Raw genomic sequence first — 26007 nt, 5'->3', positions numbered from 1 at the left:
AGGCTGCATTAACAGAGGGATAGAATCAAGATCACGTGAAGTATTAATACCACTTTACAATGCCTTGGTAAGGCCACACCTGGAATACTGCATCCAGTTTTGGTCACCACGATGTAAAAAAGATGTTGAGACTCTAGAAAGGGTACAGAGAAGGGCAACAAAGATGATTAGGGGACTGGAGGCTAAAACATAGGGAACGGTTTGTGGAATTGGGTATGTCTAGTTTAACGAAGAGAAGGGTGAGGGGTGACATCATAGCAGTGTTCCAATATCTCAGGGGCTGCCACAAAGAAGAAGGAGTCAAGCTATTCTCCAAAGCACCTGAAGGCAGGACAAGAAGCAACGGATAGAAACTTCCTGACAGAACAATTAACCAGTGGAACAACCTGCCTCCAGAAGTGGTGAATGCTCCAACACTGGAAGTTTTTAAGAGGAGACTGGACAGCCATTTGCCTGAAATGGTATAGGGTTTCCTGCCTGAGCAGAGGGTTGGACTAAATGACCTCCAAGGTCCTTCCAACTCTCTTCTTCTTCTTCTTCTTCTTCTTATTATTCTTATTCTTATTATTATTATTATTATTATCATCATCATTATCATTATCATCGTCATCATCATCATCATCATCATCATCATCATCATCTATTGGGAAACACAGGAATTTATCACTGGGTTTCTTTATCTTATTACCTGGAAATTATCACTAATCTTAGATAGGAATATGAAATTTGCTTTCTATAGGCATTGCCCACTGAGTGCCAAACATTATAGAACTATTGAAACCTAAACCTGAATTCTAGTCAAATGCTCTAAGATAGTACAAAAAAGAAAGGGAGGAACTGATTTTCTTGATGAACAAAGACTAAATTTACTTTTTCTTTAAAATACATTATTTTAAAAACTTGCTTTAAGGTTAGCAGTATTAACAGTTGGGTTGAATAGGGTTAAAAATATGGCAACACAATCCAAACTCATCCATTTTATGTTCCTTATCCCTTTCTTAAAAATGTATAGTCTGTTATTCTGTATTTTGTGTATTCCTCATATTTTCTGTATGGTATTCTTTATTTTTAGAGCTCTGAATTGATAAATAAGCAAGGAATATGACATTTACATTTTCTAATATCCCTCAACTACTACGCAGAGAGTAAAATCTATGCTGCTTCTGCATTAATACAAGGATTTTACCATTTCTAATACTGTCCTTACTCTCTTAGACAGCAGGGAGTAAAGATTTTAGGAAGATACTAGCAATACCCAAGGGGTATACTTTCTCAGTATCAGAAATAAAAAAACTTGCTTTTGCACTGGCTTAATTAAAACAGAATTACCCTATTAATTTTTTGATATTTTAAAGATTTAGGGTGTTCACATAACTCTATGGGAAATCACTGGAGTTAGTGCATTTATAGTTATCATTTGTCCCTCTTTTTAATTTCTATGTAATTATTCTCTTTGATTCATATTTGAAAATGAACCATCTTTCGAAGATTTTATTACCATCCCAGACAATATTATTGAATTGATAGATCTCAAAACTTTGAATGTAGGATTATATACAAAATATGAAAAGTTGCAGAATTGACGTGGAAGTTACTGGACGCTAAGATTAAGGCAAATAATTTACAGGATCACTTCCTTAATGTCAAGCTAGGGAGTAGAGCCAGTGTTATTATAAATGATACTTTGTATTTATGAGGAAGCTTTCCTCTTTCATCACAGTCAAGCTGATCCAGGTGTACCTTGGCTGCCTGCATTGGTGCATTGAGGAATTAAAAGGCATACTGCATGGGCAATAGAAGAGCATTTCTGTACATCATGGCAAATGTTGTTCCTGCATGGTGCTAATGATTGTTTTTTTGCAGTGGTAAATTATATATCAGAATTAAGTGTGTGTGTATGCGTGTGTGTGTGTGCGCGCTCACGTATGTGCACATGTGTGCGTACTTAAAGAGCAGTATTGAGCAACAGAATCTTCTTAACAGAAGTAGATTTAGATTAATTAGCCGGTTAATTCAATAGCTACAAACCATAACGGTAGAAGTAATTGCTGTGACAGAGTGGAAGTATATTAGCCAATCTAAGCAAATAATTATGAAGAATTGCAGTGAAAAGTGTTCTGAGCTCTGTTGATATTGGAAAGTCAATTTGTACTCATGATACTACTTTATTCCCTGTGGTGAATAATGTAAACATAAAAAAACATTCAGGGATTACAAAGTCTACCTTGTTAGAAGAAGGTTGCCATGTGGATCCCAAACAAGGACTGATAGGTTCCAAAATGATTCAGGCACTTTTACTGTAATTGCATATGTTGATAGCAATATGGTGAATTTTAAACAAGGACCTTTATTTCAGAAAATAAAGAAATTTATCACAATCTGCATATACAGTACAGCTTGTAACAGTTACTTAGATTAACTTTAACTTTTTATATCTTCAATACTTCATAAAGCTATGAATGAAGATCTAGTTTGTGGTAAGAAGAGCTATATTTGACCACCTGAGCACATGTAATTTACAGATAGAGAATGTAATAAATTTGTAATCTGATTACTAATGCTTATGAAAGAAATACATATTTCAGCAGTCAAAACTATTAAAAACATATGTGCTTTTAAGTGAAGTGAAGTTAGGGGTAACCAGAACTATATTTTTGTTTGTGAATAAACAGCCATTAAGGTGATTCATGAAGGAACTCAAGAGCAGGACATTAATCTTTCACTGGGCTCTTAGAATCTCAGCGAACTTTACTTCCATTGGACGAAGCAGATAATTGTTCTGATCAGAGCAGATTTTTATTATTGTACATAATAAATATACTTTCTTATATATTTCTTATATATATATATTTCTTCTGATAGAGTTTTCAAATTATTTATTCTTCTTGTCCCCATGTGACTGAAATTTAAGTTGTTAAGTAGAGTAACATCTTGCCATGATTAAGTCTTCTTCAGTTCTTCTTATCTGAAAAATGTTAACTAACCTCAAAATCTCTTTTTATCTTCTCACTATTGTTAGACATAATCTCATCTAATATTAGACAGTTGTTATACATACTATTTATGGTAAAATTGTTTTTTGTATTTCATATGCAAATATTTTGTATTAATTTCCCTGTTTTGTTAGAACCATCCCATAAAAACCCCTATTGTATATTATTTAGGATACTTGAAATACCCTACATTTTAGTTTATTGGTATAAAGTATTAATAGGTGAATTTGTATATTTATTTATTTATTTATTTATTTATTTTATTTAGTTACATTTATATACCGCCCTATTCCCTGAGGACTCAGGGCGGTTTACAGGGAATTAAAAAATCCACCATACAAAAGTTAAAAAACCAAATTAAAAAATATTAAATTGACCCTGTATACTTAAAACCCCAGTTAAAAATTTCTCCTCAGCCTGGGCCTGAGACGGTTGGCAAATTAGTTCAAAATAAATTATTTGGGGACTGATATAAATGTCTCAATTGACTCTTAGTATGTGAAAGTAATAGAAAAAATATTTTTATTTTAAAACATTAAAAATATGCTTTAAAAATACTTAAATTTAATAACTTAAAGGCTGTAAACTGAAGATCTTAACTGATTGTATGGTGATAGCTTTCTTCCCTTGTTAATTTAGAAATCTTTTAATTCAGGCTTATAGCGGAAGAGAATAATGATTTACTTAAAATGAAATTCTAAGCTCGTCCAGGGACTTAGAATATATAGAAATAACTAAAATAAATATAGGATAAATTGAACCAATGATAAAAAGATGAGAAATATATATTTCAGATTTTCTAAGCAAAATTGGCTTTAGTTTTGCAAGCTATGACACAGACAATGAATGAACTAAATTAATATATTCATTTTTAGCTGTTGTTACCCAACAATAATATTTTTAAGGACAAGAGAATGAAAATGTGTTGTTCTGATCTGTGGAATCTATACTAAATCTTAAAGAAACTTAAAATATTTCTCTATAATTTTACATAAAATATTTACTATAATGTTTTCACAAGTATTAAATTATATGTATTCATATTTCATAATGGTGAAGTCTTTACAGGTAGACAATATTAACCATCAAAGAACTCATTTTGTATGGCATCAGACTGGACTAACAAAATATTGCTTCAGAATTACATTCCTCAGATGTATATATAGTCTTTTCCAAGATGCTTGCCCCACATATTAATTACTTACTTTATATTATAAGCTCATTTTCTTATATAACAGTGTTTTATGAAATGCAGAAAAGACATACTGAATTTTGTCTTTTTCCTATCCTCCTGTAAATGGACTTCAAAATGGTTTCCTTTAAAATGGTAGGCAGTGGAATTGGACAAAGACAGGTTCTCCAGAAGGAATCATAGTCCACAGAGGATTCTTGGTAACTCAGGTTTATTTGCACAGCCACACCATCACATTTTTGGGCAAAAGCAACCAGAGTTGATAAATTAGCTTTGACGTCTTAAGCTTTCTAAGATGCTCCAAATGGAAAATACTACTGATTTTTTTGGGTATGCTTTTATCTGTAAGGATATAATGTTTATAAATAGTGTACCTTTTCAAAGCAGCATTTAGTTTATAAGAGTTTAGACTTAATATGAGATGTAAAATTATGATTCTGAAACATGAAAGAGATACAACACTTTAGAATTTTGGCAAATAAGTATGTTTTTCATGGTATGTTCATTTGAAAAGCAGTAGCTGGTAATGATCTGGTCACAAATCACATGCAACTCAGAGGTGTGATTGTGAAATACATTGAGCTACTATACTTTTGAGGGTAGAAAATAATTATTTCTGCCATGATGCTAGAAAAACCTGGTTATCTACGAAGATATTTCTATCATCCCTATTTGCTGAGATCTAGTTATAATTTTGAAAATTGCTCACAGAAATAAAATGTTATAATTTGTCTTGCTTTTACTTAGGATGCTGGTGAAATGGTTCGTTCGTTTGTTGGTGGTTTGGAATTAATTGTTAATCTTTTAAAATCTGAAAGTAAAGAAGTTTTGGCAAGTGTGTGTGCTGCTATCACCAACATAGCAAAAGATGAAGAGAATTTAGCTGTTATAACAGATCATGGTGTTGTTCCTTTATTATCCAAATTAGCAAATACAGTAAGTAAAACTTTGTTCTTGTTGCTAACATTCTGAAATAGTTATAGTTATAGTTAGTTATAGTTTATTTGATTTATACACTGTATGATGTCATTTTTTTACTTTTCTTATGCAGTTTAAAAGTAAAATGGTAGTTCAGAATCTATATATTCTGATAAATATATAATTTTTCAGAGGTCCTAAAGATATATATATATTTAAAAAAACTGATGTTAATAACCAATAAAGCATTGAGAACAAAGAAGCCCATCCTTTTTCTTTTTAAGCTCCTTTCATATTTTTAATAGCTGCTGTTATGTGAAGTGTCTCCCTTTAAGATATCACGGGATGCATTTTTATTATAACTTATTTTTCTTCTTGGTTTAGAACAATGACAAATTAAGACGGCATTTAGCTGATGCTATTTCTCGCTGCTGCATGTGGGGAAGTAACAGGATTGGTTTTGGAGATACCAAAGCCGTTGCCCCTTTGGTACGTTACCTGAAATCAAGTGATCCAGAAGTTCACCGAGCTACTGCACAAGCACTGTATCAACTGTCAGAGGATCCCAACAACTGCATTACTATGCATGAAAATGGAGTGGTGAAGGTAAGATAGATAGATAGATAGATAGATAGATAGATAGATAGATAGATAGACAGACAGACAGACAGACAGACAGACAGACAGACAGACATTCAGTATCATTTATCCTTCTCATAATCTCTTGGTATTTTTTTAATGTATTGTATTATTAAAAATAATTTGAAAATTGTATTAAGCTAAACTAAAGCTATTAGATTACTAATTTAGATTGATCAGTATATTTTGAAATGCTAGAACTTCATAAACTGCAGTGGCTGGCTCCCAGTCTCTTCTAGGACTAGTTCAAAGAACTGGTATTATCTGGAGATCCAAGTTCTGATTCTTAAATATTCCCTCCCAGCGTGCCTAACCAACTCTTTCATTCATCTTTGGTAGTCCAATGCACTTAGGTAAATGACTATCAGAAACGACCTTCTCTATGATAGAATTCAAGTTACACAATATTCTTGCTTGTGGGCCACAATTATCCCAGCACTTACAATGCTTTCCCTTTGTGCCTATCTACTTGGCATTTTATACTTAATATAGTATACTTTTTAGTTTCTCTACATGTAACTAGAAGAAAACAAAAATAAGTTATGTGGCCCTGCTATCTCCCAGAATTCCTCATTCCATTTAAGTTAGATAAACTATATTGTACTTTGGCTCATAGCAATATTATCCCACTTGAACATCTGAATAGATATGAGTAATTACTTCTAAAATAATTTTATAATTGACTCAAAGGCTTAAAATTATGTCACATAAAATTAAATTAATAACATTCAACTTTGGAAGACTCAAAAGAATAAATAAGTCCTTTTATCCTACTCTCAATAAGAAAAATGGAATTTTATAGTATACATGTAACTGATTTTTAAAAAATTTTAAAATCTGAAAATCTCAGTTTCTAGCAACAGATAGGATGGCAATTTTCCATATTGTTTGAGAATTGATCTTTAATATGTGGGCTAATCTTAAGTCTGTTTCACTAAGGTATGAGAAAAAATTATTTTCATTTTGTGGAAATTAGTCAAGCCTACATATTTATTTCAAATAGAGTAGAATATGAACCTGTTTGTATAGGTTACATTATTTAATTTGAATACTTTCATGCCTTCTTTTGTTTGCTTTAAAAAGTTACATTTGGATGCTACATATAATTTGGGAGCCTTTTTTGAAATAAAACATACCAATAGCTATGAGCATTGCATAGTAATGGACAGACAGTGGTGCTGCTGTCCTATGTACTAACTATATTGATAAGCAGCAGTGATCTGTCATCAAGCTGTGCAATGGATGGTTGGCTGCAAGAATTGATGGAGCAATAAAACTAGAAGAATACAAATTATACACAGAATAACCATGCCTTATGAAGACTTTTTTAATTCAGTAGATGGCAATAGCAAATGTCTTTGGCTTATCTTAAAAAAACTAAGCAGGGTAGCATTTGATTAGTACTTAGATGGGGTTGTAGCTTAGACTAGAAAGTCAAGAAATTATCCCTAGACAAGGCAGTGGCAAATCCTTTTCACATTTTCTGGAGAGCATTATATATGTCTGGGTACAGTCACCTGTTAAGCTATAATTCAGAGAATTTTTGCCTTCTATGTTTTCATATATTTTTGTTCAAATGTAAAACACATCCTAGGGTTTTTCTCATAGTCTTCTAGTAGTCTCACAGTAATGAAAACAGAAGACAAATTTTGCTCTATTTTTAGAAGATAGAACTGTATCATTGCTTATGCTTTGGGGGGCAGCTGTTGCACAATTATAATATGGTGGAAAGCAGTACAAAGTATTACAAAAAGGTATTTTTGGCAACTTCTTGGTAATTTACTAGTGCTTCCTTTAAACAGTAGGGTGTCTTGAATAATACTGCTAGTTTTTCATCCTTTATCTACCCAATTCCTTTTTTTTAATACTCATACCATGACTGACATGTTGCTGTCTGTGTTATTGCTAGATTCATTGTAGATAGTGATTAGTACGGTAGTTGTTGAGAATCATGGTTCTGACTATTAAGCAATTTAAATCTGCCTATCCAGAAATAAAACCACTATGCCCATTTTCATGACCTTCAGTGAGCAGAGAAATCTGTCTAATACAACCCAGTACTCCATATTCATTAAAACAGGTTGATGGTCACTGACCAAGTCTGGTCACTGACCACATGTTTAATTAAACCAGTTCAATATTCATCTCTATTGAATATTGTTCTCAGTATTCAAGATCAGCTTTCCAAATCTGATTTCCAAGTGATATATTGTAAATTAAAGATGATTCTGAAAAAAGAGCCAACAAACACAACAAAAATCAAGGAACCAGGGAATAAATTTGTTCCTTGGAAGCTCTCCTGATAGGATAGGGTGGAAGATTGACCACATGTACTCTGGATAGCTGTTTCTTACAAGGAGACTATAGGACAGTGGTTTCCCACAAATTTGAACACTGGGAAATAAAGGGGTTAATCTTCTTGCTTGCAACCACAGTGGAGCTTTTTAATTTAAAGGACACTACATTTGCAAATTGCACTTTCTAATCACTTTAAAAATTGTTTATTACTTATTTTAACGCTATTAAAGACTTTCAGAACAATAAGATTGAAAACTATTCATTGAGTGGGGTTATCTTCAATTCTGAACAAAAATAAAAAGTTTAAGAACTTAAAGAATCTGAAATAAATAGCAAGTGTAAATAAAATTTTGATCTTAGAATGTTATAAATGAACTAAGAATCCAGATTAATTTAGAATATTGAAACTTTTGTAATACAATTTTGGAATTAGTTATAAAGAACAAAGTAGGAGGAAGTTTTTGGAAGATACAACAGAGATAAGCAATTTCATGATTTGAAAACTGGATGTTATTGGCGATTAAAAATTTTAAGTAAAGAAAAAAGATACAACCTTTAAAATTCATATCTACAATGGATTTTTTCAATGAAACAGTTTTACAGTGAAAATGCTAAAAGAGTCTTTGGAACAATGCAGTCAGTAATTAGTAGCCACAATATTAACAACGTCAATAATGTTGTCTGCTTCTATAGTCATACTGTAGATGTTACTGAAAAAATGAGAAATGTAGAACAAATTTTATCTGACAAGATAAAGAGGGTATCAAAAGTAGATTTACAACTACAGCTCAAAAATGATTTGGAAAAGTGTCTTTCAGTGGATCTACTTGTACTGGTCTTTGATTGTAATAGACATTTGAGTGGCTGGCTCGCTGGCTGGCTGACATTGGATCTATAAAAGAAATTGGCTGAGGTTTTAAAAGGGGAATACAAAGGATAATCCAAAGGAGCATCCTAGGCAATTTTTCCTATTATATTTATAAAAGAATCTTGTTAAAGCCTTGAAGAACTCAGTTGTTGTTGTTAGCTGCGAAGTTGTGTCCGACTCATCGCGACCCTATGGACAACGTTCCTCCAGGCCTTCCTGTCCTCTACCATCTTCTGGAGTCCATTTAAGATCACGCCTACTGCTTCAGCGACTCTATCCAGCCACCTCATTCTCTGTCATCCCCTTCTTCTCTTGCCCTCAATCTTTCCCAGCATTAGCCTCTTCTCCAGTGAGTCCTTCCTTCTCATGAGGTGGTCAAAGTATTTGAGTTTTAGCTTCAGGATCTGGCCTTCTAAAGAGCAGTCAGGGTTGATCTCCTCTAGGACTGACCGGTTTGATCGCCTTGCAGTCCAAGGGACTCGCAGGAGTCTTCTCCAGCACCATAGTTCAAAGGCCTCAATTCTTTGGCGCTCAGCCTTTTTTATGGTCCAGCTTTCACTGCCATAAATTGCAACTGGGAAGACTATACGCACTTTTGTTGACAGGGTGATGTCTCTGCTTTTTAGTGTGCTGTTTAGATTTGCCATTGCTTTCTTCCCCAGGAGCAAGTGTCTTTTAATTTCTTGGCTACAGTACCCATCTGCAGTGATCTTGGAGCCCAGGAAAATAAAATCTGTCACTACCTCCATTTCTTCCCCATCTATTTGCCAGGAATTGAGAGGGCCAGATGCCATGATCTTGGTTTTCTTAATGTTTAGTTTCAACCCAAGTTTTGCACTCTCCTTCTTCACCCGCAACAAGACGCTCTTTAGTTCTTCACTTTCTGCCATTAGAGTGGTATCATCTACATATCTTAGGTTGTTGATATTTCTTCCGGCAATCTTAATTCCAACTTTTGATTCCTCTAACCCTGCCTTTCTCATGATGTGCTCTGCATATAAGTTAAATAGGCAGGGCGATAGTATACAGCCTTGCCAGACTCCTTTCCCAATTTTGAACCAATCAGTGGTTCCGTGTTCAGTTCTCACTGTTGCTTCTTGGCCCACATATAGGTTTCTCAAGAGACAAATAAGATGGTCTGTTACGCCCATCTCTTTAAGAACTTGCCACAGTTTGTTATGATCCACACAATCAAAGGCTTTAGCATAGTCAATGAAGCAGAAGTAGATGTTTTTCTGGAACTCCCTAGCTTTCTCCATAACCAACGTATGTTGGCAATTTGATCTCTAGTTCCTCTGCCTCTTCGAAATCCTGCCTGCACTTCTGGTAGTTCTCAGTGCAATAGGACAAAGAAGAAATGAAAAGAAAAAAATTCTATCACAATATTTGAATGAACTATGTTAGAAATACAGGTAGTCCTCAAACCTCAACTATTCATATAATGACTGTTTAAAGTTACAACAGCTGGAAAAAGTGACTTACTACCATTCCTTGCACTTATGACCTTCACAACATTCCTGTAGTCATGTGGTCAAAATTCATGTAATTGGCAACTAGTATGTATTTATGATGGTTACAGTGTGCTGGGATCATGTGGTTGAGATTTATTACTTTCCCTGGGGGCTCTGGACAAGAAAAGTTAATGGGAGGCTGGATTTGTTTAATGACTGCATGACTCACTTAACAGTTGTGGTGATTCACTTAATGACAGCAGCAAAAGAAATTGTAAAATTCTGATTCAACAACTCCATCACATAGTATGGATGTTTTAGTCCCAATTGTGGTTGTAAGTCAAGGACTACCATTAAAAAGAAGGAATATAAAGTTGGTTTAACATGTTATGTTATACTCTGGCAATCATTTATAGATTTTCTGCTGATACCAGCACTGAAAAGATTATGCTTTATGGATTTGTCCATAGATAAAGGTAAAGCTAAAGGTTGCCTCGCACATATGTGCTAGTCGTTTCCAACTCTAGGGGCTGGTGCTCATCTCCGTTTCAAAGCCAAAGAGCCAGCGCTTGTCCGAGGACGTCTCCGTGGTCATGTGGCCGGCATGACTAGACGCCAAAGGCGCACAGAACACTGTTACCCTCCCACCGGAGCGGTCCCTATTTTTCTACTTGCATTTTTACGTGCTTTCGAACTGCTAGGTTGGCAGAAGCTGGGACAAGTAACAGGCGGCTCACTCTTTTACGCGGCACTCGGAATTCGACCCACCAAATTGCCGACCTTCTGATCGACAAGCTCAGCATCCTAACCCACTGAGCCACCGCGTCCCTTTTGTCCATAGATAAGGGATGGGATATTGGGATGAAGGGGTAATTGTGAAGGGGGGATAAAGAGTTTATACTGTTTGGAATGAAGGTTGGAAGACACTTCTTTGTATATTTCTTTTCTCTTTATTATATTTTTACTTCTTTATGCTCTCTTTATTTTCCTTTTCCTTGCAACATTATATATATATATATGTAACAGACATGCCAAGTACTTCATGAAAGCTGTGTTGCTGTGACTAAATTCTGTGTTTCAGTCAGGTTTAGCCTCTTGGCTATCACAAATATTTCCACTGACAAGCTGACAAGTACATTTATGTTAATTTTTTTAATGATAACATACCTGGAGATTAGTTTACAAGAGATTCTTCTGTATTAGATAGGGTGGACTCACTCCAGATCCCCTCTCTTAAATGCTGTCCTTCTATTACATGTTGATAAGAGTGAAGAAGTGAGCACTTGCCAAACTTGCTCCAACCATATAAAACAGCCTCTCCCTTGAGATGCATATGTGTGAGGAGGAGTGTGTGGATGTGGATGTGGATGTGTCTATGTGCTTGCATGCATGTTATTTTTTCTTTTAGAAAGCTGTTAAGACTTGGCTTTTCCCTTTAGTTTTGCATTTTGGCATTGCTAGTGTGTTAAGAGGTTTTTAAAATAATTTTATCTATTTTATTATTTGTATACCTGTTTCTTAGTTGTCTAAGATTATTTTGTATAATAAGGGTAGCCATATAAACTACTCTAATGAATAAATTAATAAAGTATGGTTCAAAACTGATTTACACAGACAGATAGGCCATTACAGATGTAATTCTATGGAGAGAAAATGTGCATAAATATCATCTTTAAACAACTTCCTTTTTGGAGTAGGATTTAGAGGACAGGTTTCAAGTAAACAGCAATAAGAGCATATGTGAGACACATTATTTCCAGTCTAATCCTTAGTAAGGGACAATAATTTTGATTATTGTTATTAGTTTCTCCTTTGGTAGTATTTTAATTTAGGAATTAAATTAAGAACATTTGGGAGGAAAAAAACCTGTATGTTGGCATCCTCTACTTGGCATGTTCTGAATATCTTTTAGTCTTCTAAAAAGAAGCCTGTCCCACCAAACTGTAGGTTTGTTGGAGCAATTCAACAGAAGCTGTGCCCTACAGCTCTTTACAGCTCTTTTAGTGATAAATGAGCCATTTCAAATAAGTGGTGCTGCAGCCAATTTATAAAGAAGGAATCATTAAAGCATTTTTAAATAGATAGTTTTGAAGGTTCAAAATGTATAAACAAGGTATGCTAAACCCCACCGTATACTCCAAATTTTAACGGAAAAGGTTGTAGCTCTTTGACTCTTCCAACTTCAACAGAATTTGCCAAAAAACCAAGAATCTGGCATGAGCCGTAGATAACAGTTCCATCTTTCATCTAGGTTTCTCTTCTGTATTTATCTTGCTTTAGAGAATGCAGGGAATGTCCTTTTTTCTGACTTGGCACTTTTATCTAAACCACAGAAAATACATTGAGCAGCTTCTTGCAATTGTCTAAAAACAAATTCCAGTTCGGGAGATTTTGTAGAAAAGTCAGGCTGAGATCCAGAGATCCTTGTGCACAACTGGAAAACATTTCTACACATCCATAGAGGAGTCACTGATTTTCCATGCAGGCACAGAAAATTCCCTGATCCACATATGTAGCTTTTTAGGAGCGAAGAGGAATGTAAGCTATAAGAGAACCCCCCCTATGCAATTGGCATGCCCATCTCGATTAACCTGAGGTAGGTGAAAAGCAAAACTCCCCAAGGAATACTATTTGTAAACAGTGCTACCTTAAAAAATAATTGTACAGCTAATAAAATGAATTTCTTTTCACTGGCAGATAGCAGACTGAGCACATTGAGGCAAGGTGCCAGGTAATTATTTTTGGCAATGAGCTGAGCAAAAATAGTTTCCTTGAGGGGAAAAAAGAGCATTCACAGAAGCTGAACATAAGAAAAAACAATAATAATGTATTTCAGACTTCTTGACTAGCCTTTTTGGCAATCATTAAAAATATGATACATTTCTGCCTGAAAACAGCAAGTTTAATTTTACCAATTAGCTGAATATTGTATGTATTGAATTAAAGTTCTGGCTGCTGGCTGTAGTAATTAACCATCAGAACACGGTTGTCAATATCTTCTTTCAAAATGGCTTGCTGTGTTCTTGGTAAGTTTCCTACAGACTATAGATTTTACTATCTATTTGATAGTACATCATATTATAGGATATTTTTACACATTTAAAATGTTTGTTTGTTTTTATGTACCCAAGGCAGCTGTTAGACATTTACATTTATACAAAGGAAACTGGCGAAGGAAGAGGTTTATTTTTTAGAAAAATTCTTCATGTCTTTGTAGATGCAGAAGAAAGGAAGGAATGCATTTCATTCCTTGTTGCTTCTTTGCCGGATTGTTTGGCAAAGCCGATCAAATGATGGATGTACATTTATTTGCAATCTTTCGGTCATGCAACATCTTTAAAAATCTTCAGTCTTGTATGAGTGTTGAAATGCAGCAGCTGGTAGGGCAATTTAGGACTGAATAAGGCCACAAGATGGATTTTGCAATACTTCCTTTCAGAACTAGTCTACAGATGGCAGAATTTTCTCATAATATTTGTGATCCCTTCAGTTGGAAATTGTCGCAATACCTGAATTTGATTTTTTTTCAACTTGTCAATTTTTGTATAAATTTTAATGATTTTTTCCCATTTCCTTTTTTATAGTATCATGATTTTTTGTGTCATAATTTTGTTTACAGGTACTGCAGGGTCAGATACCTGATTGTTGATTATGTGCCATCAAATCAGTGTTGAATTTTATTTACCATGGAGACAGATCTTCTTCAATATGATTGATCCTCGGTCTGCCCATTCATTCTTCCAATAGCACACCATCACTCCTACCATCAAGTCTATAACATCCTATTGTTACCTAAGTTATTGATTGAATCACTTTATCATCACATATTGTACACAGCACATTTTAATGCAGGTTTTTACTGATAGTTTTCTTTTAATATTTGTTATTTCAATTTTTTACTCAGTTGCATATTTTATTATACATTGCTATAGGACATCAGGTAATAAAAGTAATAAGTGACAAGTAATTGTCCAGCTTGAACACAAGTGATTTTTTTTCTTAGCCTTCAAAATTCCTGAATCTCAAGTTTTAGAAATGAATCTTGATTCACTTTTACCCCATTAGCAATTTTAGTGAACATTTCTTAGCTCCTTAGGAAAAAAAACAGAAGGCAACCAACCATCTCCTGCTTATTATAGAATGAAGAATTAACAACATTTTGGTTTAATGGTTTCTTAGATTGTAAGCCAAAAGTTAGGTTCCAGCCCACATGGGATTTTCCTCATGTCCATTTTCAGCTGGAATCTGTTCACTTTTGACCACGATATTTGAAGGCCAACTTTTTTCAACAACATACAGTATATATTCCAAATATTATGTTATCCTTTTATTATTTGAGAAGAAGAAAAAGAATGGAGTTAACTAGCAATGAAATGGTAACTCAGTTCTAATCCTATTTAGTTTTGGATTATGCCACATGTATTATTTATCATTTAATTGAAACAGAAGCTTTTAAGGAGCAAATTATATGTGTAAAATAACACATACTCTTGGATTTCTCAAATAGTTCCAGGCTTTGGTTGCTAAAAACAAAAGCACAAGCTCTATCTAGATTGATACTTCTTTGGATAGATTTTGACCATATGTTTTTATTCAAGGCAGTTTTTTATGTATGTAAATTTTTGGAATAAAGCTTAAAAGTCCATTTCCTTCCTAATTAGAGAGTCAAAAAATTCAACATCCTTGAAAAACAAGCAACTATTGAATTGAAAAAGAAAAATTAATACAGTAATTTCTAGAATCACCAGAATAATAAACTTCAGTTGTATATATTTTAGGCAATATATGTAATCTTATATATTTATGAAGTTTTATATTTATAAATTTATAAATTCCTTGATGAGGACATGGTATTTATTTAGGTAGCTAAGTTAGCTCTGATTGGTGGTTTCCAGAAAAGAAAGTTTGTAATACAAACCAGAGATTCCAAGGGACTGAACTGGAAGCATTTTGCATGTAAAATCTGTATTCTCCAGCTTATCAGTGGTTCTTCTCTAGGTCCATTTTTTACCTGTCAAATCAGAAGAAATAATGAAAAATAATAGTGATTTAATCTGTATTTCCAGTTTGTAAAATTCTCAACCTCCTAATATCTTTGATCCAAGCTCATTCCACAATAGGTAGACACAATTCCGTTGAAATAAGGGCTCCTTTAGAGCAAATCTCACCTCAATCTTTCTCCCCCACCCCCCATTGCATTTGTTCATTGTTTTAACAAATTTAACAAAAAAGCAGGGATTAGACTAGAAGGTCTCCAAAGTCCCTTCAAACTCTGTTATTCTGTATTTTGTAAATGGCATTTATTTTCCCCATTTCCTCTCAGTGTTTATTTAGCCATAGGTGAAAATTTTGTTTTTAAATTTTTCTTTAACATTAGGATTTGTAGATTGGCTCTAACATTTTGCATATGATGTTATGGTAGGTAATAAAATAAATTAGCAGCTCTCTATTTAAAATGAATTCATTAATGTATAATCTATATAATATTTATAGATCTACAAAAACTGTAGAAGATATAAATAAGGCATGCTATCTTGAAAAACCTTCACACCAACTAGAGGTTAGCATTTTTATAAGAATTTATTAGATGACGTTATCAATTAACTCTGTTGATGCCCTGTGTTAAAGAATAATCCCTGCAGAATACACCACATCACATGCTCAGCACTTTTTCAAAATTCTAGAAAACATTAACTGTATTTAAAAAAACTGGTATCAAATGGCCTGGGAAAGAAATAGGATGAATGGAATTATTTAAAAAGAGACTGGTCTGGTAGTCCCAAAAATGCTTTTCAAAAGGCAAGTGAACTTTCTTGGTTTTTCCTTGAAAACATTTAGCTTCTCCTCCAAGAAGTTTCAGTTCTCTTCTTCACTCCTTCAGCTTCTTGGAAGAGAAGTGAAATGTTTTCAAGGAAAAAAACAAGGAACTCCAGTTGCCTTTTGAAAAATATTTTTGAACAACCATGACCTGGATGATTGAGTATCTCCATGGAGACTTGTCTGATAAAAAACCCATTTCTGTTAATGCTACTAAAGAACATCTTTTGGGGAAGAAAAATAATAATGCTTTTGATCATAAGAATATGATAAGAACATTTTAACCCTGAGCTACAAATATTCTCCTTTATTGGTATCACAGGAATATAGCAGAGTGGTTTTATTATCAAGCCCCCAAACTCTGAAGAGAATATTATTCCAAAAGTTATATTTGAGATTTATTAAGATTATTAAGATATTAAGAAAACAAAAATTGATCTGTGAATATACAATTTTTAATCATGAAGAGTTGTATTTTCCTTGTTTCAGGTCAAACTTTATGGAAATCATTGTAGTAACTACGTACATACATAACTTTGGTTTTAAGTCAGGCATATGATTATATTTCTGCCTTTAACTCATCTGTTGGGTTCATAGGGAAATTGCTTCATGAAGCAATATACAGCAGTTAAAACTCATCAGAACTGCAGATTGTGGCAGAAAATAAAAACAGGAGATGAATTCCAGGAACTGAATGGAGGAAGGCACTTCAGAAAACACAAGTGGTTCATGGGAAAAAGCCGTACCAAGTTGTGTCTTATATTATCTATCAAGGAAGTATAGCAATGTCAGGCTCTTAAAGCACCATATTCATGTCATTGATAAAATTCAATGGGCTCTGTATTTGGTAAAGCTGATTTGCAACTCTGGAGTCATGTTCATTCCATAATAACAACAAATTATTAACAGCTGTGCCTTGATTAGGGGCCTTTTGGTTGGGTTCATATAATTAGTGTCAAAATCAATTTATTTGTGTATTGCATTTTTCACAAACAGATTGAGTTTGAAGGTTGTTCAGGTACAAATACCACTATGTATCAAACAGATTACTTTAATGTAATTACTGTCCAGTTAAAAGCGTATCAATTTTAAATAATCACAAGACAAATCAGTAGACCAGTTAAATATTTCCAATAGCAATAGCAACATTATACTCAAAAAGCAATTCATTCAACTCTTCACATGTTGAGCTTTTCTGCATAAAGAAGTTAGGGGAACCATGGAGTGCTTAGTTAACTCTCAATTTGCATACCATCTCCATGAGACAACCTCCCCAATCTTAATGATGATAAAGTTTTCTGTAATTGAAAACATGCAGTTTTCCCCAATCAAGCACACCTCTTGTAGGTTTCTTGCAAGTTATATTGTTCTCAGTCCTTGAGGGCAATACAACCAAGAGATGAGGTCCATGCTAACTGTGAGATTCATTTTTTTTTGTCCAAGAAGTTTATTTTTCTGTGAGTACAGCAAAGGGCTGTACCCCCATCTCAAACCTTTTCAAAGATTAGCTTCAAATAACTGAACCAGGTTCCACAGGCTACGTGCACTTTTATTCTTCTATCAACCATATTGTTCTTATTACAATTATCTTATGTATTAACAGCTGGATCATGCACGTGTAAATGAGAAAGAAACTAGAGGAGATAAGCATTAACTGTATAGTGATATATTTAGTACTCCCTGATTTACCAAATCATTTTTCAATAGACATATTTTGTGAACAGTTGAAGAAGAGACATGAATAATGAATAGTTATCCACAGAAGAACTTATATCTAAAGATTATAAATCAAACTGTCTTGCTTTACATCTCAAAGATAGTATTTCAATATCAGCAATTTTCAAACACAAGTATACAGATTGCCTGAAAATCCAAGAGTTTTGAGCTTTCTTTATCAACTCAGAAAGGAATAATTTATCCATCAGCTGGAGCTGGAGTTGGCTGGTCAATTCCTGACACCCATCAATTGTCACTAAGTGCTTGGTGTTGCTTTAGGCTCATAGAAACAACATTATTTTTAGTCACTTGATTTGATGCTTTGACTCATATGATTTTTTTAATTCTATTGCTAATATCTCACTTCCTTGCATTAACACTGGCATTTTCCTTTGAATGAAATCTACTGATGATATTTGGGATTAGAGCAAAACCTGCTTTTTCTCATTAGTTTAGCTGACTCAGTGCAAACAATAACTTGTCCTGAAAAGTTTGCCCCTCAAAATCCAGTGATTCTGTACATCAGGGGTATCAAACTGCTGGCCTGCGGGCTGGATGCATCATCCGGAAGCCACACCCACCCCATTGCCAGCAATGGCAAAACCGTCCCAATATGTTGCACGACATCATGTGATGTCACGAGTTTGATATGTCTGTTGTAGACTGTTACAGAAGTTTGTAACACATGTAACACATGTAAGTCCTCAACTTACAACCATTTGTTTAGTGACTGCTCAAAGTTACAATGACAGTGGAAAAAATATTTACAACTGTTTTTCATACTTAGGAAAATGTATGCAGGATCCAATGAGCATGTGATCAAAATATGGGCACTTGGTAATTGGCAGGTATTCATGACATGTATGGTCCTAGGATCATGGCATACATTTGTAACCTTCCCAGCTGACTTCCAACAAGCAAAGTCAGTGGAGGAAGCGGGACTTGCCCCATTAAGTGAAGCAACAGCATAATTCACTTAATAACTGCAGTGACTCACTTAACAAATGTAGCAAAAACATCGTAAAATGGGGCAAAACTCACTTCACTGCCTTACTTAGCAATTGAAATTTTGGGCTCAGTTGTGGTTGTACGTCAAAGATTATCTATAGTTATTCTGTGCTAAAGATGTACAAGCTAAACAAATGGAAGTGAAGCAAAACCTTGAATGTTTTACAGATGATATCTGTAAGATCAGAGAGTAAGAGGCAGGGCTTTTTTTCTCATAGAATGCTCAGAATGGCATTCCGGCACCTTTTTTTTTTGCAAAAAAAACCCTCCCTCTATTGGTTTTCGAAAGCCTATTGCAGGGGTAGGCAATCTTGGCTCTTTTTTATGACTCGTGGACTTCAACTCCCAGAAATCCTGAGCCAGCCATGCTAAGGGGAAAGGGAGAGGTTTCCAAGCTGAGCCATGCCGGCTCAGGAATTCTGGGAGTTGAAGTCCTTGAGTCATAAAAGAGCCGAGGCAACCCTGCACTAGAGGAGGACATTAAAATTATTTGCAAGGTTTCTTCTTTAGAAACTAAACTTTTAGAATCTAAAACAGCTAATTCAGAAAAGCCAACAGGAAAGAACCACACATTTTTCATCTGCTTCTTTCTTTTGGAAGGTAAAATTAGAAAACAAAATAATCTATTTCCTATGTTAACATCTCTGCAATGAAATCAATAAAGGTAACAGGAAAGAAATGAGAAACATTTTTCTCAATGTAATATGTCTAATTTAGCTGATGCTAGAAAAAATAGTATCTTTTGTACTTACTGTATTACAACTAAACCACTTTAAATTAAACAATTCTTAAGAATCAAATATTCTTAATTTGGACTTTACTTTTACTGTTTGGACTGTTGTGTGTTTTGAAAAATAGATTATTTAGAATCTAGTTATGTTGCACTTCAGTCTTTAAATAATTAACCTAGTATATACATAACAATATATGATGTTTTCCATGGTGAGCTTAACATCAATAACAACATTTATTAAAAAGGCTAAAATAATTTCTGGTGGTATTATCTGTACATTAAAATTTTGTTTAGTCACAAACTTTCACTTTTCACATTCTGGACAAGCAGTGCTCATGTATCCTAGCAAAAGATGTTACATATGTGCATAAGCGTAGTCAGTAGCATATGCCTTTTTAAAAATATCAAACAAGCAAAGAAACAAAACTAAGTCCATTCACTCACTCAATTACTGACCCATTGGTTCCAATTGCTTCCAAACGCCACTTGCTCGCTCACTCACTTACTGCATTTGGAAGCGACAGAGCAGTAAGTGAATGAGTGCTGTTGCCGGAGGCCATCAGCTGTTTGGCGCCAGAGACCACTGCCACGAGGAACACAGCTCTGGGTTGGGGTTCGGAGCAGCTCCGGGCGGGGGCTCAGCACGGGTCACGGCGTGGCAACTGTGGGGAGGGGAATCCCCACGGCGGCTGTGGTGAGGGGAATCCCCGCGGCATGTGGCTCAAAGCCTCAGGTGGGGGTGCAAAGGACAGGCGGCGACGCCGTAGCAAAACACCAGCATCGCTCCCTCTGAGTTCCGGCACCTTTTTTTTTTTTTTTTTTTAGAAAAAAAGCACTGGTAAGAGGTGTCTGACAAGATGCTTATATTCTACACAAATACTTCCTAAAATATAAAATTGATCTTCATAAGCATATTCTGAATGTGTGCAGTTATATTTCCTGTCTCCTAACTGTTGTAAGGCTAATGAATGTTAGTGATTAGTATTTACTTTTGTGTTAACTTTCTCCTTGTATGTGTAGCTGCTTCTAAAGTTACATAATGCAGCAGTATAAAAAAATGTGCATAAGAATTGAAGGGTAACATATTTTTGTGGTTTAGCTCAATATTGCTTATATTCAGAATACTAAATGCTACAGATTGAAAAATAATTTTTAATTAAGGCTACAGGCTTTAAAATCCTGAGGTTGCCATAATAAAAATTGGGAGACTTTATTGAAATTGAATTGACCACATTGCTTTCCATGAAATGTTTATATTGGGTCATGAATATAGGACACAGTTGCAGTGCATGCCTGAGATTGTAATGGATAGCTGACTTAAAGGGAGTCCCCCATAATCTTTATTCTTGTACTCTCACCCTCTCATATGGAGAGCTTGTTTTGTAGCTGGGCTGCTACTCTTTTATAGAGAAAATCCCTTTGTGTACATTTATTCAGTAACAAAGGAGTGGAAACTTGTTCTCTGTTTTCTTGCCATTTTATAGCTAGCAGAGTGGCTGGATTTATAGGCTTAGTCAAAAGTCAAGATGGCAGCGGAATCATGGGTTTATTCCTGAGTGCACTAAAAAATTGGAAGCTAAATTCCCAGTTGAATACAAAATGTTTTTTTTTAATTTAGAACTCAGCTCAGATTTGAAGAAAATAGGAGAAAATATTCTCATTCTTGCAAGCTTTAATTCATAATTTTCCGGGATGAAATACACATACACATGCTAGTGACAAAACAAAATAAGTTTAAGAAAAGAAAGAAACTGTTCAGATCAGACCATAAGATAAATTAAAAATATGATTCTACTTTGCATTTACCTCCACATTTCCCCAAATGAATATTTCCTTCTGATTTCCCAACCATCTGCTGGGTTGGGATTTTTTTTTTACCTGCTGGAACCAGACTGATATGTCCCACCATCTTCTTTCAGAAAGAAAGACTAAATAAATAAGGTAACTGATTTTTGTTTTGTTTTGTTGTTATTTTGTCATTTTTAAAAACTCACCAGAGAAGGAAGATTCCTAATCCTGACAGGTTATTCAGAGTTTGAACAGTTAGTAATCTCTGTACGCTGTCTAAAATAGATTTAGGTTTTGAATGATCAAATTGTATTTGAATTTTTGGAACTATTTACTCCCCATAGACAACATAAATCTATTGGCCAATGTTATACAAAAAAACGGATTAAAGTTCTATTGCTAAGAGCAACAGTTTTTTAAATAGAACCATTTAGGAGCATCTAAACTCTTGGAATGTTTCCATTGGAAGTGGGAAAACGTGGAACTTTGTTGAAAGGCCAATATTCAAAATGGTGTAGTTTAAATGCCAATCCTGCACATTTGCCACTACAATACCAACATAATATTTTTATAATGGCTTTGTGCATAACAGGATTGGTCTGAACTTTTTTCCCGATATGCTTATCTTAAATGCATCTATTCCATTCTTTTTAAAATGTATTGTGCTGTTGGCTACTATACTTTCTCTAAAGAGGTTATTGAAAATCCAGCTTTGAGCAGCTGATTCCAGAATGTGGAACACATGGCTATTTTCATTCATTATTGGATGGATTTCTGCAGGCGTGTTATTTTAAAATAATTTATTTTTAGTGTAATGTTTTTGGTTTGGAACCCTTTCTCATTTTATTTTTTTTCCCTGCACTTTTATTTTTAACAAGCTTCTGCTGGGTATGGCAGGCTCTACGGATGAAACTCTTCAGGAAGCAGCAGCTGGTTGCATAGCAAACATCCGCAGGCTGGCTCTGGCTACAGAGAAAGCTAAGTATGGCTGAAACTCCAAGCAGCTTTTATCAGGCCCTGGAAGCTTTTTCTGTCTAATGTACTATGCTAGCTCAGATTGATGGGCAAATGATGATTGAGAATATGTCAGAAATATATATTTTCAGTTATTTGTTTTAGTGTGGCATACCTAATCAAAAATAAATGAATGCAAAAATGAAGTATAAAGTAAAAAAAGTGCATGATATTTTAGCATTTACCCTTATTACTGTATTTTAAAAATGATTCGTATTTTATTGCTTCCACTGGATATATTTTACATAACCCAAATACATCACTATATGTCCAAAAGCGTTGTAAATCTAATAATGCTACCTTTCTTGTTTGGAATGCTGTGTCCTGTAACAAACGTATTTCCTTTCATTGTATGTGGCTGTAGTTTTTTGCTAATGTGTTGAGCTAAGTCTGTCTAATCATTCCATTATTATGATTTTCCTTAGTTAAGTACTAACAAATCTCAAGAGCACTACATTCACATATACCAGTTTCGCATCTGAAACTATACAAGGACTTTTAACACATGGACTTTCCTACGTGCTCCCAACGTTCCCTCAAATACCCGTATTTTAGTACTTTAATGCTATCTGTACCCACAAGGTCAGTTAATTTGATTAGAAATACATAGTGATCCAAATACAAGTTTAAGTCTTAAAATTCACAATTAAATATGTTAAACCAATTTAAAACGAATAGGCATTTTCTACTTCATTACACTATCTCTGGTCATCTCCTGTTTTTAGCTCATGGTACTGCTACGCGGCAAATCCATGCTAGATTCTTGATAATCAATTTTAGAATCATGGCTTTTCCCAGAGAATTTTGGAAATTACAATTTGCAAAAAGTGTGTACAAATCATTGCTCCATGTTTCTAGATTCCCTCAAATTTCCAAGATTCCTTATGGGCTTTCTACCAGATTCAGTCTGTGATATAGCCATACCCATAATTAACATCCCTATGGAAGTAGTTGCTACTGGTGCAATTCCTGTTGACTAGCTTTTTCTCTATGTTGTATGTAGGAACATTTATAAATGATCACTCTACATTAACAATTCTTCCCTAAAGACTTTAGCCTTATTAAATATGTGAGATGGGTAGTTATTTGCAAACATTAATTTCCTTTTCAATTGCAATAAATACCTTTTCTTTATCAACCTTGTCAAACCATTGAAAGCCTAACTTTTTAATATCTGCTGTATAAAGATTTGTATCGTCATATATTTCTGTCCCGGGTAATAGTTTAAGTATTTGGAAGAAGATGAGTAAGTTTTTGCAAAATAAAACACAGTAATAAACTGGCCTTTACTGGCTGTTAGATTGATTTATTCTCAAGCCGTATATCAGCCTTCTCTAAGATCATGCCCTCCAGATGTCTTAGGCCTGTACCTCCTAGCTTCTGGGCACACTGCCTGAGAATTTTTGAATGTTGTGGTCTAAATATATCCCAAATACATTGCAATGGTCAAAGCTGATGTGTAGATTATAATCCTTATAAAGTATACATCAAAGAAAGTAATTACCCAAATATTTAAATTTTATATAGGCTCCTATAAAGTTTTCCTTTTGCTATAGCAATCCTGAGGCCCAAAGCAATCTTACTGAAATATTTGACATTGTTAAAAAAAATATGATACCCGATCAAGAGGCAATTTGGAACATGTGTGTTAATGGCAGATTGGCAATATTTTATTTTACACTTGGAGCTCAAGCTTTCAAAATGCATTTAATATCTTTTCCAATTTTGTCATGGTCAGTTTCTCAATGACTGTAAATCAGCTACCCTCCTGTAGATGTCAAAAACACTAAACTGCACTTTCATTAAAATGCTCATGGGGAAAATGCCTTTACACAATCATTCTGCAAGGGAAATGCTATACTGCAGGAAGAAAGCTGAGAGAGAGAGAACTTGCCTTTCTTTGAACTGAAAATAAAAAGTTTTCCCTGCAAATGTCTGTCAGCAGACAAAAAAGGCTTTCTTTATCATTTCCTGAATGTATGATTTATTGCCTGATGACAGACATTTATTATCAACTAATCAATTGTCCCAGGATGCTCAACTAGGCACTGAAATGTGAGCTTTATATTCATTTCCTGCTAAAGTTCAAGTGAATGAAAATGTATGTTACTGGCCACTTACACGTTGTTTTAGCTCCCCCCCCTCCACCAGCAATCTTACTTGTTAAGCAGAGCCCGAATGTCCATGTATAACAATGTATAGGTTCACAGGCACTAACCTGCATTTAATGAACTATATTTTTAATTTTTAAAATATTTGGTTTTGCCGTTTCCTGATTACATAATATAATGGGCTGCTAAGATCACATATTTTGCTTCCTTGCTTATTTGTTTGTTTGTTTGTTTGTTTGTTTCCTGCCTTTATTATTTTACAATAACTCAAGGTCGTGAACATGCTGTATGCAACCTCTTCCTTCTGTTTTCCCCAGAACAGCAGCCCTATGAGATGGGTTAGGCTGAGATAGAGTAACCGGCCCAGTCACCCAGCTGGCTTTGAGTTCACAATTGTCTGCTTTCTAGCCTGATACTATAATCACTAGACCAGACTGGCTCTTTTATATTGCTGATTTTTTCATGCTGGATATTGTGTAATAACTCATTGCTTAATGATTTCTTCACTTATGGATAACCATGGGCTGTGCTTATAGAGCTACTGGGTTCCACATGAGATGGGGAGGCTGAGCTGTTTGCTGTGGGATCCAACAGTCCTACATGGGGAGGGGGCGTGTTTCATCTGTGGAGGCACTTCTGGGTGTTCTCCTACAGCAGACAATCATGGCCATCCTGGTTTTAGAATTATTTCCCCAGGGAAACTTTTCTGGCACCCAAATAAAGTGAGACCCTTTTTCTGCTCCTTATTACCCTTGATGTTGTTGTTGTATTTTGAACTGCAGAAGTTGTGGGATAGCAATCTCTAAGAAGAAAAAAGAACAAGGTTTCATTTGAAAGAGCGGCCGCATAAACACTATCAACAACCCCCCCCCCAAAAAAAATGGCTTGACAAGGATTATTTTTTTTCTTTTACATCAAAAATACAAACTTGGCTGTCCTACTTAATTATTCCTTTGGGATAAACCAGTGTTTTTAAACTTGGCAACTTTAAGATGTGCGAACTTCAACTCTCAGAATTCCCCAGCCAGCATGCCATAAGATGGATGGATACATGTAGAATATGGATGAGATACATGGAGAAAGCAAAATAGAAAACCCTTTTTCTATTCCTAGCTTGTTATCTGCCCACTGATCCATAGGTTTTCCCTATGCTTTTGCCTAATCCCCTTTTGCATCCATTTCAAAATGTTGCATTCATTGCTTCCAGCAATTGAATGTCCCTGATACCCCATTCCCTAGCCAATGTATCCAGCCTTCAGTTTAATCTTTCCTGGATCCCGAAAGTGCTCCGTCAGCATTAATCCAATACACTTCTCTGACTTTACTTTTAAATAACAAAGTGGCAGTCACACATTGCCCATAGCTGAGGCATACTGAGACCTCTCTACCTCAGTACTTTGATACTGATTTTACAGATTTGAAAGCAGAACTGTTCCCTAACTCCAAGGCCTGGCTTCCTTG

The 26007-nt window shown here is 34.8% G+C and overlaps 1 protein-coding gene across 1 annotated transcript in view; it reads left to right on the top strand.

The window, feature by feature from the left end:
- The window catches only part of ODAD2 (outer dynein arm docking complex subunit 2), a gene marked incomplete at both ends in the record, with an annotated part of 153961 nt that overhangs the window by 52913 nt on the left and 75041 nt on the right, over positions 1–26007 (top strand). Inside the window, 3 exons of the mRNA XM_083379420.1 lie at positions 4933–5121; positions 5488–5709; positions 22300–22403. Coding sequence (XP_083235546.1) covers positions 4933–5121; positions 5488–5709; positions 22300–22403 — 515 coding nt within the window. The remainder of the gene's footprint in view (positions 1–4932; positions 5122–5487; positions 5710–22299; positions 22404–26007) is intronic.

Source organism: Vipera ursinii, assembly GCF_947247035.1.
Source record: "Vipera ursinii genome assembly, chromosome: Z".
Taxonomy (NCBI): Eukaryota; Metazoa; Chordata; class Lepidosauria; order Squamata; family Viperidae; genus Vipera; species Vipera ursinii.
This window is presented reverse-complemented; position numbering and strand designations above follow the sequence as displayed.